This window comes from Myotis myotis, unplaced genomic scaffold, assembly GCF_014108235.1.
Source record: "Myotis myotis isolate mMyoMyo1 unplaced genomic scaffold, mMyoMyo1.p scaffold_m19_p_4, whole genome shotgun sequence".
Lineage (NCBI taxonomy): Eukaryota > Metazoa > Chordata > Mammalia > Chiroptera > Vespertilionidae > Myotis > Myotis myotis.
In genome coordinates, this window is record NW_023416346.1 from 117,170,272 (window position 1) to 117,190,467 (window position 20,196).

Consider the following 20,196-nt stretch of genomic DNA (forward strand, 5'->3'; position numbering starts at 1 on the left):
ATTTATTATATCACATTTATTTACTCAGTACTGTTTATTCATGACAGAAAATAACAGAATGTGATGCATTTTTTAAAATAAAAGAGATTTAGAAGGATATTTTTTTACCCTGAACTTCTGTCCCTTTGTTCCTGACAATTCAATTTATTGGTAATCAAGAGCTGTTTCTTTGCAGGTTACAGTGTTTGGTCAAGTACCTACTCCTCCACTGTCTTCCTAAAGTTCCTTCTTTTTTTAAAAAAATATATTTTTATTAATTTCAGAGAGGAAGGGAGAGGGAGAAAGAGAGAGAGAAACATCAATGATGAGAGAGAATCAATGATCAGATGCTTCCTGCATGCCCCTCACTGGGGATCCAGCCCACAACCCGGGCATGTGCCCAGAATTGAACCGGTTGATAGGTCAATACTCAACCACTGAGCCACACCGGCCAGGCCTAAAGTTCCTTCTTTATGGAGATGCCTTCCTTTCTCAGTGTAGATTGTACTTTCCCTGCAGTGATTCTAAGACTAAAATGAAAAAAATATACTGAGACTTGCTCTTAATCCACTAATAACTTTTATGTCCAGTGGGTAGTATTTTTGAACTTGCAAAATAGGAGGAAACCCCTTTGGTTATTAGCTTCTGAGAACAGTCACTTAATCTCAGTATAGGCATACCTCAGAGATATTGTGGGTTCAAGACAGTATTGGGCTTTTGGCTTTCAGCTCGGAGGAGGCTCAGGTGCAATTTTCTTCAGTCGTCCCAAATCTGGGTTCATCCAACACCAGCCGCCTCCACCATGTCACCAAAGTTCAACTCCAACGAAATCAAAGTCGTATACCTGAGGTGCACTGGTGGGGAAGTAGGTGCCACGTCTGCCCTAGCCCCCAAGATCGGCCCCCTGGGCCTGTCTCCAAAAACGGTTGGTGATGACATTGCCAAAGCGACTGGTGATTGGAAGGGTCTGAGGACTACAGTGAAACTGACCATTCAGAACAGACAGGCCCAGATTGAGGTAGTGCCTTCTGCCTCTGCCCTGATCATCAAAGCCCTCAAAGAACCACCAAGAGGCAGAAAGAAGCAAAAATAAATAAATAAGACAACAACAAAAAAACATTAAGCACAGAGGAAATACCACTTTTGGCCCTAACCGGTTTGGCTCAGTGGATAGAGCGTCAGCCTGCGGACTCAAGGGTCCCAGGTTTGATTCCGGTCAAGGGTATGTACCTTGGTTGCAGGCACATCCCCAGTAGGGGGTGTGCAGGAGGCAGCTGATCGATGCTTCTTTCTCATCGATGTTTCTAACTCTCTATCCCTCTCCCTTCCTCTCTGTAAAAAACCAATAAAATATATTTAAGAAAAAAAAGAAATACCACTTTTGATGAGATTGTCAGCATTGCCTGACAGATGCGGCACTGATCTTTAGCTAGAGAACTCTCTGGAACCATTAAACAGATCCTGGGGACTGCCCAGTCTGTGAGCTGCAATGTCGATGGCCGACACACTCATAACATCATAGATGATATCAACAGTAGTGCAGTGGAATGTCTGGCTAGTTAACATGTTAAGCGCCCAGCCTGTTTTGTCTTCCAAACGGAGAGTATAGTGTCAGTCACTGGTGAGTGACATGGCGCTTAACATGTTAAGAACTACAAAGGAAAATGTTTCAATTAAAGATTTGACAACCCCCCCAAAAATGAGAGAGTATTGGAATAAAATGAGTGTAATCTTTCTGCTGATAGAGGGTCTTGGCTTCATTATGTAAAAAACACACAACATTGGTGGAGTACAATAAAACAAGTGCAATAAAACATGGTATGCCTGTCCTTACTATCAATATCCTTGTCTCCAGTATACTTGGTGTATTAATCTCCAGCTGGACTACCACCACTATGGTACATCACCCTGAACTAACTGTAATGACTATCACTTGAGGCACAATACAAAAGAAACTCAATGCCATGTCCCTCTACCTGCAAAAGTTCTTTTAAGTCTGGGGTGAGGAGGAAAGAGAATAGTCTACCAATGAAGTAGAACCTAGAGGTGCATGAGCTCTCTGTATAAAAGCTCTGATCTTGACAATATTTGAAACATTTAATCATATATGACTAAGATCAGACAGTAGAGATACAGGTCCCTAATTTTGAGGATAGTCATATCAATCTTCAACTTTAAGAGCGACATTTAGATATTTTCATAAGAAATCCCTTTGGAAAATTAACCAAGTGGGCAGTAACCACAGGAAAACTGTTACTTGCTGGTAGTGAGATGGCTGGCAGAGAAGACAATGGAAGCAAATGCTATAGAAACCTTAGGTTGAATGTCTAGATCAGGGGTGGGCAAACTTTTTGCCTCGAGGGCCACAATGGGTTCTTAAACTGGACCGGAGGGCCGGAACAAAAGCATGGATGGAGTGTTTGTGTGAACTAATATAAATTCAAAGTAAACATCATTACTAAAAGGGTACGGTTTTTTTTTTTTTTTTTAGTTTTATTCATTTCAAACGGGCCAGATCTGGCCCGCGGGCCGTAGTTTGCCCACAGCTGGTCTAGATTCATAAAACTAGGTTATTTAGCTTAAAAAATAATCATATAACTACCACCACCAACACCACCACAACACACAAACAATTGGGTTAGAAATCCATCTTTCAGTTAGGGCATATTTCTAACTACAAAGATCATTTTTCTGCCTATTCCCAACTTAGTCAAAACAGATCATCCCTTCTTATAGAAGGAAATAGATGAGTTTCTTCTAGTATTAACATTTCCATGGTGAAGATTTTGATAGACTAAACACAGAGAGAAAATTTGGAATTCTTCACAAGAGTCAAGAATCATGCTCTACTCCGTGAGGTCTGTAAATGAGGAGATGAATAGTTTTGATTTGGGCTTTTCGTGCTTAAATAAAGGCCTAACATTTCATGTGCGGAGCACTTCATCTACTGTGGAATGTGAACCTACAGATACCCTTTATTCCCATCCAACTGTTCATTAAGTACAGCATAGCATTATTCACTAAAATGTTTCAGATTTCCCAAAATGTAGTCTTAATTATTATTTTAAAAATATCTTCAGACAAACCTACTTTTCTTTTTGGACAAATACAAGTTATTCAACTCCAAAATCACAATACTGGAGCTCTATATTTTCATTCTTTGTCCTAATGATCTAATACTCAGTTTTCATTTAATGAGATCCATTTTAAATAAGAAAATGCTATGTTAATTAGCAGAAAAGTAGACATTATAGGAAGATATTGAACAAAGTCATGGCCTTACCTAATAGAATCTGGGCATTTTTGAAAATGCCTTGCCAATGTAGCTTCTTTAAATAAGTTAGTGAACTTTCAAGTAATAACAATTTTGCTTAGATGACAAATAATATAATGAAACACTATGAAAAATCAAATGGTAAATGTGAATTTTTTAATTTTAATTTTTGAAGAGAAAAGAATTCATTCATATGAAATTATTAAAAACAAAACAAAATAAAAACTGTGAAAAAAGCCTTTCTAACACAGACAGATCACTTACTGTTCTGGTATTTTAACTATACTATGTATTTTAAAAATTAGACATTCTCTTTAAAAAGCCAGACAAGTTACATTTAAATTTAAAAGATACTTAGTTTTATTTCCTGGGACAACTAGGCTATGAAATGGTTTCGATTACCACATAAACACAAAGTTTTAACTTATTAAAAACATCACACATGATGTTATGGCTCTACTTGCCAAAGATAACCAATACTGATTTTTCCTCCTTTGTCCAAAGATATGAGTGACCATTTAATGTGGTCTTATTTAGGTAACAATAAATTTTTAAAAGTCCTGGTTATATTCTCATTTTTCCTTAAAAGCAAAAATTTCACTATTTAAAATATTACTCATTAATGAAAGAGATGTAATACCCAATAGAAAATCAAACCATTTTCCTCTCAAGTCTTTAAAAAATTTTAGTTTCATATAAAAACAGTAATAGAAAACTACATTGTTTTATTTTATAACAAGTTCCAAACTTAAATAAGCTGTGTATATAAGAAAGTCATTATGGATACTAACCTCATAGTATTTCTTAATGCAACGTCTAATATCCAAGATCAATTTGTTGCTCAGCTGTACAATAAAGTTCATAGGTGAAGCTTTACAGTTGATGTTACTGCAACGATACAAGCTGGGCTCCAGATCAGTTCCCTATAGAATTCAAGTCAGACAAGTACACAAAAGATTATAAAAAGATTTCTTGTGCTTAAAAGCTTATATGCTGTCCTGGTGTACAATAGTCTTAATTTAACCCTATTTCCTCAACTGCTTTCCTCCCAAAGATCTCCTTAGTCACATATAACTTCCACTCTTTTGCCACCATCATAATGGAGCATGAAGTCAAAGGGAAAATCCCAATATGACTTTTTTTAAAACACTCAATAAATGACAGACTCTCTGGATAAATGAGTTTTCCCTGTGAAAATACCAGTGAAGTGACATTATTGGAAATAAACATTCTTTTCAGACATATCAAAATTTTAAATTTGCCCTTATTCATTACAAACTTGAGGATAAAGCAAGTGCGCTAATGACATTAGTTTGCTTTCATATCGTCAACTTAATAAAGCATAAAATTTAAGTGTTATACCACAAAGCAATCAGGCTTTGTCAGCTTAGAAAAGCTAAAATTCCTAACCCCCTTAAAACGTATTTGGGGGAGGGAAAGCAGGAGAAGTAGAAACTTGCAAGAATTAACTATTAGTATTTGGAGAAAATGTCTTGTTGTTTTGTTTTAAGCAGAGACAAAGCAAACATATAGGGAAACTGTTGGGGTTTCTGGACCATGTGTTTTCCTTCTTGATACTTAAACATCTTGGTTTCCTGCTCCAATCTGGTACATAACCCTACCCACCACACTAAGCAATTCCAGGTGGAAGAGATTTCAGAGCTTGACATCGGCTCTTCCACAGTTAGCCCATCTGCAAGTTGTCAAGCCTCCATGCAATTAACTATCTTATTTACAGCTGTAATGAAGCAAAACTCAAGGATTTAGCATGTACTGCTGATCTGCGTCTGCCTCTTCCTTGCACTTGCTTCCAAAGACCGCTTTGTTTTGATTCAAAAAAATTCAAAACATCTGCTGTTTGTCCAAATTAACTTAAAATAATTACTTTTAATTTAGATAAAGGATGCATTTTCTTTCAGTTTCAAGGTTTTACATGGTTCTACTGCCTACTCATTTGCCAATAGCCAGTACATATAACACTGCAGTAGAATCAAGTAAATTGGCTACATTTCAAGTTCTGATCCAAGGTCAATGATACATTTTTTGGCAGTACTTCTTGAAAGGAATGTCTCCCTGTGACTTTTTAAATGTCTGACATGCAAAGACAGCAGAAACGATAATCGGAGTACCTTTGTCAAAAAGGAGGCAAGTGGGATGTGTAAAGATAAACAAAAAACTTTCCAAAAACACTTAGTTCCCATTAACTTGATTTAAGATACAGAAAAATATTGCTCTAAGTCTTAATAAATTGGGTTGGGGAGTGGGGAAATATAGGTTACTAATTAAGGAATTAAAATAAAAATACTTTAAGATAATTAGATCTTTTAAGAGGTTCCATTTAGAAACCAAGGCCAAACACTAGGAAGCCAAAAACAATATTAAACACATAAAAGCAATGTGTTTCTTCCTTTTTAGACAAATAGTGGGGGGAAAAGGCCTTTATATTAATTGCTCACAAAATGAAAAAAGAAACAACTAACCGAACCCTCGAAGACACTATCATAAATATTCTCAGTCCCACACGCAGGGCATGGGCATTTGAATCTCTCACAGTCCCTGTATTTCTCTTCATCGCTGAGCTGTGCTGGGCCACCAAGTAGAACATCATTCTCTTCATCTTTATGATAATGATGAACTCTAAACTGGGTGGGATCAAGTCCTATTAATGCAAAAGAAAAAAACAAATTTAGAAAGGTACAATTCTTTGAATTCCCTTACCCAAAAAAATAAGCCCAAGGAAAAAAAACTCACAAAAGAGTAATTTTAAATTCACACACACAATCATTTGAACTCAAGATAGCGTCTCATATCGCATGGACAAAGAGCTCTTTTTATAAGTGATTATAAATAAAACAAGTAAACAGTATTAAAACAATGCAGATATATGCTAGCGGACATTTGGATTTGGAAGCAACTAATTACTTCTACAGGATGGTTTTAGTATTTTCCTAAAGTTATAAAGAAAATCTCAAATAAATTTGCACTGCTGTTAAGAAAATCTCTTAAAATCAAAGAATCATCATTAAAACTGAAAATAGAGAATAAAAATCCCATTAAAAAAAACAAGTTCACTGCTATTACAACTCCTTCAAGTGCAGACACAATTGCTAATCCTGATTTCAATGCAGTGGTCGATTCCATCTTGGCTCAGTAGTTAACAGCATGTAGGTTGCAATCTAATCCAGTGGTTAAAATTCAGTAGCAGCATATAAGACAAAACGTGACATGGTTTTTTTGATATTCTGAATTCAGAAGTATAAAATATGAGCAAAAAATATGATTCGACAGATTCTATAGGCCAAAATGTCCCCAACAATCCTGGAACCAAATATACCTTCCATATTTCAATCAAAATGACCCAATAAATCAATTGATGTATAGTTTATGCTATCTTGTTTGCCCAAACTATTTGAGAAAATAAACATTTTAAGGTCAGCCAATTGAATATACCCTTGATCAAAGCATATCTCTCAAAAATTCACTATTTGAATTGAAACTTCAAGATAATTATTCTATACTATAGCTTATAATATTTTCTTTAAAGCACCCCTTAGCAATACCTAACAATTCTAGGCTGTTTAGAAATCTAAGGAAAACAAGCATACCTATTTTAGTATAAAGGTGAATAAGTAACATAAAACATCACTAAGCAAAAAGTTCAAATACCAAAAATATCTAAAAATTGTTTTGACTCTATCAACAGCTGCATTGGTAGATAATCTAACAGATGTTTTCAAAATTCAGTGACAAGATGCTAAATCTTATTTGGTCAATTGTCAAGTGACATCTAGTCATTACATAAGGTTAACTCTGACACAGTGGAAGGTGCCAGAAACAAAGAATAAGTTTGGAGTCTCAGCTTGCTCACCTGCAAAATGGATGTAGTACCACCATCCATGAACTTTTGCAGTTTAAATAAGACATTAGAGGACAAACTGTTTTAAATGGGGCCTATATAAATAAATACTCAATAAATGTCATACAGATAAAAAAAAGTAAAGAGTGGATGAACATCATTTATTTTGGACTATGTTCACTCAAAATGAAACACATGTTCATGCTGCACAGCCAGTTAATAGCTGCTCTTTGTAGGAATTCATCAAAGTGAATATTTTCTAACATGACAGTGCATAATAAGAACAAAAAAATACACATTCAAAAACAACTTGACAAAATTGTTCTTGGTGTGTGACAAATTACTGTAACATAAGTCACTTGGCCCCAAGACTCACTGTACATTTTTATTTTACAAGTTAGCAATCCAGTAAGAGAAATAGCAAATTAGTGAGGTGTGAGGGAGGGGTAGAGGAGTTGAGTGAGAGAGACCATGCCCGTTGAATGATGCCAATTTGTCTCTGTAGTGAAGGGCAACTTGCGAATTTCTTAAACTCTAGTTATGAATCCAACTGTATTCACATAATGTCTTGCTTTATGAAGATGCAACTTCATCTTTTTTCTGATGACATCATTATTCATCAATTTCCCAGACTATTACTCAGAAAGTAAGGAAAAAGAAAAACAATAAGCAAGGATTTTCTAAAAGGCAAGATATTTTACAATCTGAAAATCAAGGAACGGAACCACCCTAGCTTTGCACATGTACAGAACTGGCCAGGCTGTGACAGGGGAACAACGAAAGCTTCCTCCAGTACCAGCCAGGTCTACTTAGTGCATGAAAGGCACGGGCCAGGCTGCCTGATGAGTAAGCCAAAGCTGGACATAGGCTACCTTGCTTGTTATGGAGAAAAGCCCAACAAGGGGACAAAGTTATTTTAAAAATCAGGCCTTATGAAATGTCTACTTTAAACATCCATTTCCACAAATAACACTTATCTGCCCCTGGAAACAACAAAGCCAACTGGCCTAGCTAATTACTTCAAATTTATTCCCAAGCTGATTTTTTCAAGAGAAGGGACTTTTTCATCCCAGTACTCATGGTCATAAGTCAATGTTAACCTTTTAATATATAAAGGGAAAAGACACTAATTACCTTAAAATATTAGGTATATAATGATCCTTGTACAAGTCACTTGAATACAAAAATGTCATAAAATTATTTTCTTGGGAGGACAATTATAAGTTCAACAGGCAAATCACAGAGGGCTAAATGAAATCTTTTTAAGAAAACATACAATGTCATGTTAAAAAGTAAAGATCACTGCTGTCAGAATATTCTTTAAGGTCAAAATCCAGGCTTAAACAAGCCCCCAACTTATTCAACATAATTTTTCTAAATCCTCACAAAATTGGCAATAAGCAGCTTATTTTGAAGTTTTGGGAGACTTGAAAGTTTCCCCGCTTATACATAACTCATTAAGGCTGTAGTGAGACAACCGGAAAAAGTATCTGGTGCTGCCACCTAAAGGTAGATTCTGAATTTTTAAATGTGCAAAATAGAGCTGTTGCAAAGAACTCTATTTGTAATTACTATCTCTCCAAAATTAGACACTTTTGTCAGAAATTAAAGCAAAAATCTTTATGATTGCAGTTGGCATATACTTACATGTGCATTGTATAATCAATATTAAAATGCTCATCATACAGCAAGTAATCCTGTTAGCCTTTGAGCAAGAGATGCAAAACTGAATTCCAAATTCCTGATCTCTCCTGAGAGCTTTTTTAAATAACTGGCTTAAAAAAATAAACTTTATGCCCCATTTGAGAAAAAGAACTTCCACTTTTGACTAGACTCGCTTTTGACAGGTGAGTTTGATCATTTGGTCTGGCACAGAATAAAAGAAAGCAGCCTGCTTGGACTTGGCACCAGTTCTCCAGGGGAAGAGCAACAGTTTTCCCCACAATAAGGAGAAATGGTATGTGCTGTAATTCAATACTGTGACTTCTAGTGATCTAGTCACACCATTTTTTTTCTTGGGGGTGGGACAGAAGGGGCAGTAGAATAAAATTAAACTGTCATTTATAATTAGAAAATTTATAGGATCTCACATTATTTTGGCAATAGGATCAAAGCTCTCATGTTTCAAAAAGTATTTATAGAAAGTAACATCATAGGCATTCGGGTGGAGGAGTTCAGCAATGTTGTTTTTTACTTAACATCACCATATTCTTATCACACACACCTCCAATGTGATATTTAGCACAAAATTATTTTTCTTATCACTGTACTTTGTAACCCTTGTAAGCTTTCTGTTTTTAGAATGTTCACATGCCCCCAATAAAGGAGTATTTACACTGTTCAAAACTCAAGTTCCTGCCGAAACCGGTTTGGCTCAGTGGATAGAGTGTCGGCCTGCAGACTGAGGGGTCCCAGGTTCGATTCCGGTCAAGGTCATGTACCTGGGCTGCGGGCACATCCCCAGTGGGAGATGTGCAGGAGGCGGCTGGTCGATGTTTCTCTCCCATCGATGTTTCTAACTCTCTATCTCTCTCCCTTCCTCTCTGTAAAAAATCAATAAAACATATTTTAAAAAAAAAAACAAAAAACAAAACTCAAGTTCCTAAACAGGGCTGAGAGAGAGGCTAATACATTTGACCAAATAATTTTCTTCCTCCAAAAGACAAGATCCCTATTAGTGTAACTGTAAATAACTACAGTAAAGCCAATTATATATGTTCACACAAGTGAGGAAGAGGGAATAATCTATATGAATGAAACTCCAAATGAGTAGAGTAACTGATATTCCCAGTAGGTTGTTTGTAATATGACTCAAACTACTAGGGAAGCTAATTAATGAAATCATACAGTAAATTTCTTCTAAAAATTTCTTTTAGGAAATAAATCATTTATCTTTTGCACAAATTCAGGCTTTCATATATCTGGACTACTTAGAGAACAATACACAAACTAAAAATTTAGTATGATTAAACAAAAAGTAGTTAATGAATTTTTAAAAGGTAAATGCTACATCCATAAAAAACCTTGTACAAGAATGTTCTAGCAGATTTATTAATAATAATCAAAAATTGGGTAACAATTCTGTTCAGATGCTCACAACGTGAGAGTCTATAATAATAAAAGTATAATATGCTAATTAGACCAGACATCCTTCCGGACGAAGCCAGGGCTGTGAGGGAAGCCCGGTCCCGTGTGCTGGAGGGAAGCCGGTGCCAGCAGCCAGGGGAAGGAAGGCCTACTCTTGCACGAATTTCGTGCACTGGGCTACTCAGCAATGAAAAAGAATGAGTACTGATAGATGCAAAAAGATGGATGAATCTGAAAAAATATGCTAAGTTGGAAAAGCTGAACACAAAAAAGATATACCATAGGAAATAATTTATATAGAATTCTAGAGTAGGCAAAACTAACCCATGGTCATAGAAATCAGATGAGTGGTTGCTTTGCGGGGGGCGGGGGGGGGGGGCGTGTACTGACTGGGAAGCGGTACAAGGGAACTCTCTAGGTGATGGAAATGTTCTGTCTTGATAAAATGTATACACTCTGAAGATTGTAGCATTTCACGGTATGTAAATTACACTTGGAAAAAAAAAAGCACGCCAAATAGAAGATGTCTGTGATATATGATTTCCAAAAGACTCATTTAAAATAGATAAGAAATGATTGCAAGTCAGTAAGAAAAAGACAACCCAACAAAAGAGTAGAAAAAGACGAACAGGCACCTCACAAAAGGAGATATCCAAATGGCGATTAAGCATGTGAACAGGTACCGAACATTATTAATCATCAAAGAAATGAAAATTAAAACCACAACATTATGTCAACACATACGATGAAAAAGAGAAAAACACCAAGTGCTGGTTAAGAATGTGGAGTACTCACATACTGCTGGTAGGGTGTACATTGGAACCAATTTGGAAAATTGGTTGTATCTACTAAAGCTGAACATACATGTCCCCTATGACTCAGGAAATCTCCTCCTAAATATATACCCAACAGAAAATACATGCAATTGTTCCACAGAAGTCATGTGCAAGAATGCTCACAGCAGAACTATTCATAATTGTACAAATGTGGGAAAAACCCACAGGTTTTACATTCAGTCACACAGTGTATATTCAAACAATAAAATACTGCACAGAAATGCAGTATAACCACATGGACCCATCTCACAAACATACTGAATGAAAGCATCCTGACACAAAAAATATAGACACAACTTGTGTAACATCCAAAAATAACAAAAGCTCATCTATGATGTCATAAGTCATGATGTCATTTTCTGGTCAGGGATGGACAGTATCTAGGAGACCGGGGACTCCTGGGGGTGTTTCTTGAGCTGACTACAAAGGTATGTGTTTGTGAAAACTCATTAAACTGTTCGGTTAGGTTTTGTGTACTTTTCTGTATGCATGTTATATAAGAACATTAACACTGGAAAAGGTGAGAAAAGTGAGTATTGAGTATTTCTTATGATATACCTCTGAGGTTTCTATAAAATGTATTAGATTCCAACTAGACATTATGTACCTCTTCACAGATGTACACACCATTACCTAGAAACAGTATTCACAAAAACGAAAATTGAACCGAAGTATGGGCAGAGCTAACTACCACTTTACAGGAATACAGGGGAGAGGATACTATCGGCAAACTTTAGAATATGGGAAATTCTATAGAGCAGAATACAGTTTCTTTAACAAATACATCAGAAGGGTGAAAAAAAAGAGGAGATTAAGTATCATATGGACCCTGACTATATTCCAATTCAAACAAAGAGCTTTTTATAAAAAGTGTATTCATAGTATGATCAGGAAAATATAAACACTTATTGGATATTTGATGAAATGAAGGTGTTTTTCCCCCCCAGTAATAGCATTGTAGCTATGTTGCAAAGGGAAATCCTTGTCTTTTAGAAATGCAAAATAATATATATATATATATATATATATCTAAGCGACCGTCTGACCGGTAGCTATAACGTGCACTGACCATCAGGGGGCAGACGTTCAACGCAGGAGCTGCCGAGCTGCGGTGACTTGACAGCTGCAGTTCTCGGGTAATGCACCTGGAACCAGAGAGGAGGGAGCCCGATTCCGGGGTGTGTCATCCGAGAACCGCCCTCTCGCAATCCGGGCCCCCTCGCCAGGTCGAGGGACAAATCTGTGCATCAGGCCTCTAGTTTACAGATAAAATGACATTTACTCTAGGACAGTGGTTCTCAACCTTCTGGCCCTTTAAATACAGTTCCTCATGTTGTGACCCAACCATAAAATTATTTTCGTTGCTACTTCATAACCGTAATGTTGCTACTGTTATGAATCATAATGTAAATATCTAATATGCAGGATGGTCTTAGGCAACTCCTGTGAAAGGGTTGTTCGACTGCCAAAGGGGTCGCGACCCACAGGTTGAGAACTGCTGCTCTAGGATTCACTTCAAAATAATCAGAAGAGGTGGAGAAGCAGAATAAGATCAACCACAGTTGCAAACTGCTGCTGAAGCTGGGTGTTGAGCACATGGGGGCTTCTGATGAAATTCTCTCTACTATTGTATATGTTTAGAATTTTCCATAATAAAAACTTTTTAAAATACTGGACCTCTGACCTAAACAACTGACTATAAAGTGACAAACAACCGAAACTGCCTCCATAAGACAAATGGAAAATTTTTATTATCCTGTACAAAATAACTCCCAAAATCTTGGCAGAAAAAAAATACTAAATGGTGATGGAAGGAGACTTGACTTGGGGTGGGGAACACACAATACAATATACAGATGATGTATTATAGAGCTGTACCCCTGAAACCTATATAATTTTTTAACCAATGTCACCCCAATATTCAATTATAAAAAAACAAAAAGAAAAGAAATCCTGATGTGTAGTACTTTTATGACCTCGCTTGATTGTTTTTAAACAATTTTTAAAAAAATAAATTTTATTGATTTTTCACAGAGAGGAAGGGAGAGAGATAGAAAGCTAGAAACATCGATGAGAGAGAAACATCGATCAGCTGCCTCCTGCACATCTCCTACTGGGGATGTGCCCACCACCCAGGTACATGCCCTTGACCGGAATCGAACCTGGGACCTTTCAGTCCGCAGGCCGACGCTCTATCCACTGAGCCAAGCCGGTTTCGGCACTCGCTTGATTGTTTTTAATGCCCTTGATGACAGCTCTGAATGTGAATTTTAACTTGGTAAGACGTGTACCTCTAGGCAGGAAAAAATTTTAGAAATGTCTTCTTTCCTCTTTTTAAATGTGATAAAAGAGAGTAACTTTATGTTGAAAAAAAATATTTGGAAAAAAATAAACAAAAAAATTGCTTCTCTAACAAGAAAGCCCTCTGCTCTCCAGCGATGCAGGCAGATATGGTGGGGAAACAGTCAGGCAGGAGATCCCTAACACCCACCTTTTAGGAGTCAGTAAGTGTTAAACTGTTTTTCTTCCTTCAGATATTGTAAAAACTATCTTATTTTTATTAATAAAATAGTGACCTTTTTTTCAACAAGGAACCTATAATTCACCACCTTCACCCTTTCATGTCTTATTTATACATATATATTTAATATCATTTAAGTATCTGTGTACAATCCTGTATTAAACCATTTACATTTATTCTATCTTACCCATTTTTCATTGGCTACAAAATCCTGGTGTCATTTTGGTGTACGATGAATCTTTTAAAAAATGGTCTATCCTATATAATAAAACCCTAATATGCAAATCAACCGAACAGTGGAATGACCTGTGGAACCATTGGTCACTATGACGCACACTGACCACCAGGGGGCAGATGCTCAACACAGGAGCTGCCCCCAGCCTGCAGGCCCTGACCCGTGGCAGCGGGGGCTCCAGGGCCAGTGACTCGGTGGCGCCAGGCCAGCCAAGGCAGGTGCGAGCGGGGGCCCCGATCACCCCACTGGTGGCCCCACAGATCAACCCTGATCGCTGGCCAGGCCTAGGGACCCTACCCGTGCATGAATTTTGTGCACTGGGCCTCTAGTAGTTAATAATATGGCAGTGTATACTTAATGCTGAGATTAGATCTCAAGCATTCTCACCACAAAAAAAGAGTTAAGTATGTAAGCTGATGGATGTGTATATTGATAATCGTTATACAATGTATATGTATATCAAATCATCATGTTGTACACTTTAAGTTTATACAATTATATTTGTCAATTATTCCTCAATAAAGTTAAATTTTTTTAAAAAATTGATCTAACTTAAATAATTCAAGAAATTCTTGTTTTCCTTTGAAAACTCCAAGTATTACAAAGCCAGAGTTAGGAATTACTAGTCCAAGTGATTATTCCAAACATGCTCTAATTTGGTTCTAAGTTCTCAGAGGTCTCTGCTTGAGTTAGGTGAGAAGTGTCACTGCAGGCCCTCAGAATTATAGGCTAGTGAGACAGAAACAACATCATGGGTTTGCTTTGTAGGGACTGAGGTGCAAAGCTTTGCAGCTGATACCTGAGGTTCTCTGTGAATTCCCTAATGTGTTATGGGGAGTGGCTGCGATGGCATGGGCTACCTTGTGAATGAGGTCGGGACCCCTGACACTGCATCAATGGGCTGGAAAAATTGGTGCGAGGTGGGGTAGACAACCATTCCCAACTCCACACTGGCCCCTCCACAGCGCATTCCCACAATGCCTCAAATGCTTCCACTTCTATACACTCTTCCCAGTGGGGCTAGAAGTGGTCTTTGCTTCCCTTGAACATCAAAAATCCTTTATTTTACCTCTTTTGAGGCATGTACTAGTACTGTGTTACCAACTAGACTTCCCCAAAATAGTGAATCCACAGGGCTCTAATTTGAGTAAAGGAGCCATGGCTGACTCAACTTTGTATCCCCCACAGGACCCATTAATTGAGCACAGCAAGTATTCAACATCAATCCATGCAATGAATGAAAAAGTAGGCCTAGAACATGAGCCATTTGATAATGCACTTGGAATGGCACTCCATTCTGAAAGAGGTGGTTCTTATCAGCTGACTAGACTTACTATTCTACTTTGCTTTTGGTATGATCTTACTTTTAAAATTTTACCATTATTTTATAGAAAATGTTTAATGTTTGAAAATGATGGTCAAGTATCGGTATTATTCTAAGAGCTTAATCATGAAAAAAGACAAAAGTCTTGATAGATACAGTAATACCTGAGACACCTGCTGGTGTCATCATCCTATGCCCAAAAACCTATACTTCATGGCCCTTCCTATCTTTTGTAGATATATCTCTCCGAGCCTGACAAAGGTATCCAAACACCACCTGGCCCACTGTTGCACTTATTTCTTAGAAGATGTTACTGGATCCCAACTATTGAGATAATAAACTACCTTCTACACTGTGAGTGATATAGCCATTTTTTTAATAAGAGAATTTTTACTTTCTAAATTAAACCAGAAACACATTGGATTAAGTGTGCACTGTCTTGTTTTAAGCACTACTTCAGAGACTAAATTAAATTTTAATTTCTCATATTCCTCAAACATCAATAATTTCTCAGGACCAATGAGAAAACTGCCCAGATAGATAAATGCCTGAAATTTTATCACTGACCATGCAGTGATAATTTTATCGGCCTGCAGACTGAAGGGTCCTAGGTTCAATTCTGGCCAAGGGCACATGTCTGGGTTGTGGGCTCGATCCCCAGTAGGGGGTGTGCAGGAGGCAGCCGATCAATGATTCTCTCTCATCATTGATCTTTCTATCTCTCTTTCCCTCTCCCTTCCTCTCTGAAATCAATAAAGAAATATATATTTTTTTAAAAAGCCTAATATGCTAAGTGTCCGACCAGTCACTATGATGTGCACTGACCACCAGGGGGCAGACACTCTGACCGGTAGGTTAGCTTGCTGCTGGGATCCAGCCGATTGGGACTGGACGAGATGGGCCGGACATGCCCTGGAGCCCTCACACGGGCCCCTACCCCCCCACCCCCCGGCCGGCTGCCCTGATAGGCCCCAATCAGGATTGGGCAAAATGGGCTGGACGCACCCTGGAGCCCTCCCCGTGGTCCCTCCCTGGCCCCAGTTGTGCACCAGTGGGGTCCCTTGGCCTAGCCTGTATTCTCTCGCAATCCAGGACCCCTTGGGGGATGTCAGAGAGCTGGTTTCGACCCGATCCCTGCAGGCCAGGCCGAGGGACCTCACCAGTACACGAGTCTCTAGTATAATTCTAAGTGGCATTATAGATGAAATACAGTGGAACCTTGGTTCTCAAACTTAATTCGTTCCAGAAGGCTGTTTGAGAAGCGATTTGCTTGAAAACCAAATCATTTTTCCCCTTAGAAATAATGTAAATTGAATTAATTCCTTCCAGACCCACAAATGATTCTGTTTTCATTTTTCTTATATATACTGCATGCCTAATAGATGTACTGTTTAATCTATGAACACTTTTCTTAAATTTATCAAACTAGCATCTTTCAGGTCAATATGCAGCATCTTTGCTTGTTCATGTATCACTACCTCTGAAATCTGCTATTGGCTAACTAATCAACATAGTCTGTCTACCTGTTCAATTGCCTGTGAACCTTGTTTCTTTTACACCCTTAGCAACATTAGCACTCTTGATGACCTCTTTATGTTTTAAAATTGTGCTAATCCTTGATTTTGCCAGCAACGAAAGCATTCTCTCCATTGTTTGTTGCCTGAGAGGAGCTGAGGTATCAGCATGAAAGGGTTGTCAGGACGAAAACCACAATTTTGGTTCCACAACCAAGACATTTTTTCTCTGAACAACTTGGTTGAGAACCAAATTGTTCGAGACGGGAGACATTTGAGAACCGAGGTTTGACTGTATAAATTTATTAAAAGGTGAAATTCAAGAATGAACTTTTAAAATCTATCTGTATATATAAAAGGCTAAGTGACCGACCCTACGTATGTCTGACCAGCCGGTTCATATGACAGGCACTGGCAATTTAAAAATAAACATTGACCCACACATACGTGATATTTGTCCCCGTTTGACACTGGCCTCCCATTTAAATTAATTTGAAAACAGTTTCCCATGATGCCAGCATTTGCGATGACTATTAATAAATCACAAGGACAAACTCTAGACAGAGTAGGAATATTTCTACCTGAACCCGTTTTCGGACATGGTCAGTTATATGTTGCTTTCTCTCGAGTTCAAAGAGCGTGTGATGTTAAAGTTAAAGTTGTAAATACTTCATCAGAAGGGAAATTAGTCAAGCACTCTGAAAGTGTTTTTACTCTTAATGTGGTATACAGGGAGATATTAGAATAAGTTTAATCAATTTATCAGTCATTGTTTTTATCAATGTTGTTTTCATATCATGTTTTTGTTGTTTTTATAACTTTGTTGTTATTGTTTATTTATTCATTTTATTTATTTTTTTAATTGCTTAAAATATTACAAAGAGTAGTACATTTGTTTCCTTTTTTCTTTTTGTTTATTTATTAATCAATTTATATATTATTTTCATATACATTTTACTAATTTTCTTTCATCTCTGACACTTCTAAAGGGTGAATATTTATATTAAAATATTCCTTCTAATTAATTTCCTTTCAGTGTGCATGAATCCATGCACCAGGCTACTAGTATATATATATATATTTATAGATTTCAGAAAAGAAGAGAGATAGAAACATCAAAGGCCCGGCTGGTTTGGCTCAGTGGTTGAGCATCAACCTATGAACCAGGAGGTCACGGTTTGATTCCCGGTCAAGTTGTATGCCCGGGTTGTGGGCTCCATCCCCAGTGTGGGGCATGCAGGAGGCAGCCAATCAATGATTTTCTCTCATCACTGATGTTTAAATTTCTCTCTTCCTCTCTCAAATAAATAAAAGTATATTTTAAAAAAACAAAAAACACATCGATGAGAGAGAATCATTGATTGGCTGCTTCCTGCACATCCATTACTGGGGATTGAGCTCACAACCTGGGCATGTGCCCTGATGGGTAATGAAACCGTGATCTCCTGGCTCACAGGTTTATGCTCAACCACTGAGTGACACCAGCTGGGCAAGAATGAACTTTAAGACTACTCTCATCACTGGCTTGTTTTGCCAGGTACAGAAGACTATACGGATGTTGGCGCATACTGTGAATATTTCATCCACAGAATATAAAGAGCTTTCATTAGAACAAGAGAGAGAAAAACCTATAGTCTGGAGAACAAAAGCTAAGACTTCCAAGTTTTAGTGGCCATGTTTCCCAAAGGGCTATTGTATAAAAGCATAATACTATATTTTTTTCTATTCACAGATGGAAAAGAGTAAAATTTTGCTTTATTTAAGCCCAATAGCAATAATCTTGCATGGATTTCAGAAAAATGATACACGTTTTACTGTGGGATAATAAGGACCATTAGTTATTAGAGAGAATAAATCATTCTCTTTCAATTCAACAGACTTATTCATTCACTCATTTAATAGACTACCCTCTCTCCTTTTCACTAAAATGTCCTTCCCATACAGAACACCTGGCCATGCAACATGCCACCAGACAGACTTCAGGAGGTATCTTGATGGGGAGAAATAGAGAATTTCCAAAGGGAATCCACGGGATAAAACCAACACTTGATGCTTGCCTTTCATTTCAAGGAAAGCAGTATAAAAGCAATAGAAAAAGGAAAAGGTAGTTGAAAAATATAGTTGCTCTCCACAAAAGAATCTTAAAAATAAAAAATCATGAACTTAATAATTTTCCTAAATGAAATTATGCCATTATTCTTGATTTCTTTGTACCAACTAAAAGGACAAAGTATCAAACTTCAGTAAAGTTTCAACACTATAATACATTTCATTAATCAAAGATAAAAACTACATTAAAAGCAAGAGAATTATTTTATGTCTGTGATTAGGCAGTTGGAGGGCTTGTATTCTATGTATACATTTTTACACTTCAACTTATTTAACAGTGTCAGTTCACTAACTGCAGTTTTTTTACATAAAGAAAACAGATTTAGAATTTTAAAAACAAATTATAGTAATTTTATGCCTACAGCTTGCACCTCTTAGAAACTACGCACCCCCTAACACTCCCCTTACTTTACCACCACTTCCCCATCTCCACCCTCCTCCTCTCTAAAACCACGGGCTAAGTGAGAACTGATAACAGGGGCCTCAAATCCCCTAATGAAGGACAGCCACCCTAATTTTTCACTTGGGGTAGAGGAATAAAGGATGCAGATCAAAGTGCAGCTCCTGAATAGGGCAGGGTGCAAATGCATGCAATATATGCCTGGCGAGCTCCAGTGCTTTTTACAGATCTTCATAGTGCCTGGCACATATTGTCCTGAACTCCATTAATGTGGTACCTCCTATGAGGAGACAGGGAGAGATAAAGGACTATGAGATTTATTACTCTAGTAGATAGAGATATGGATACCGCTGGTGATGGCGGCGGGAGAAGAGGATGAGCAGGAGAGGAAGGGGACTGCAAAATAATGACAACCTCATTCACCCTCAGTATAAAAACTGCTATCAAGTGGCAGAAGATAAAAATGAGAAAAAGATAAGGGGGGGGCAGCGTCAATTCCTTAGGGCCGAGGACACAGGCCCTTCTGGCACCTCTAATTGGCGACCTGGCACCAAGAAGGAGCTGCCCAGAATAGTGTCCATACAGTCAGGGCTGCACTGAGAACTTGCAGGTGATGAGATAGGAGAGACTGGGACATGGCAGGACCATGGACTATGCACAAGCATGGTTCCCTCCGTAGACTGAGATCTGTCAGTAATAACATGAAACCTCTGAAGATGGGACCTACCAGGACTATCAGAATCATTTGTGAAAACTGGATTCATAAGGCAGCCTATGACCAGTAATTAGGATAAAGTCTGGCTTTAAGCAAGTCAAGCTCTGCCTACTGCTTAATTTATATAAAATCCATCTTTAGCCCTGGCAGGCATGGCTCAATGTCAGAGCTTCAGACCATGCACAGAAAAGTCTCAGGTTGATTCCCGGTCAAGGGCATGTCACCTGGTTTGCAGGTTTGATATCTGGCCCCAGTTGGGGCACGTGCAGGAGGCAACCAAAGGATGTGTCGCTCTCACACAGATGTTTCTCTTTCTCTCTTTCCCCCCCGTCTCCCTCCCTTCCAC

At 37.8% G+C, this 20,196-nt stretch overlaps 1 protein-coding gene and 1 pseudogene across 5 annotated transcripts in view; one reads left to right on the forward strand and one right to left on the reverse strand.

The window, feature by feature from the left end:
• Window positions 1–20,196, reverse strand: part of POLA1 (DNA polymerase alpha 1, catalytic subunit) — a 316,833-nt gene that overhangs the window by 166,651 nt on the left and 129,986 nt on the right. For all 5 annotated transcript variants that reach the window (XM_036304556.1, XM_036304554.1, XM_036304558.1 and 2 more), the window contains 2 exons: window positions 5,734–5,912; window positions 4,045–4,176 (listed from right to left, as the gene is read on the reverse strand). In XM_036304556.1, the coding sequence (XP_036160449.1) occupies window positions 4,045–4,176; window positions 5,734–5,912 (311 nt within the window). The remainder of the gene's footprint in view (window positions 1–4,044; window positions 4,177–5,733; window positions 5,913–20,196) is intronic.
• LOC118653788 lies at window positions 767–1,542 on the forward strand (annotated as a pseudogene).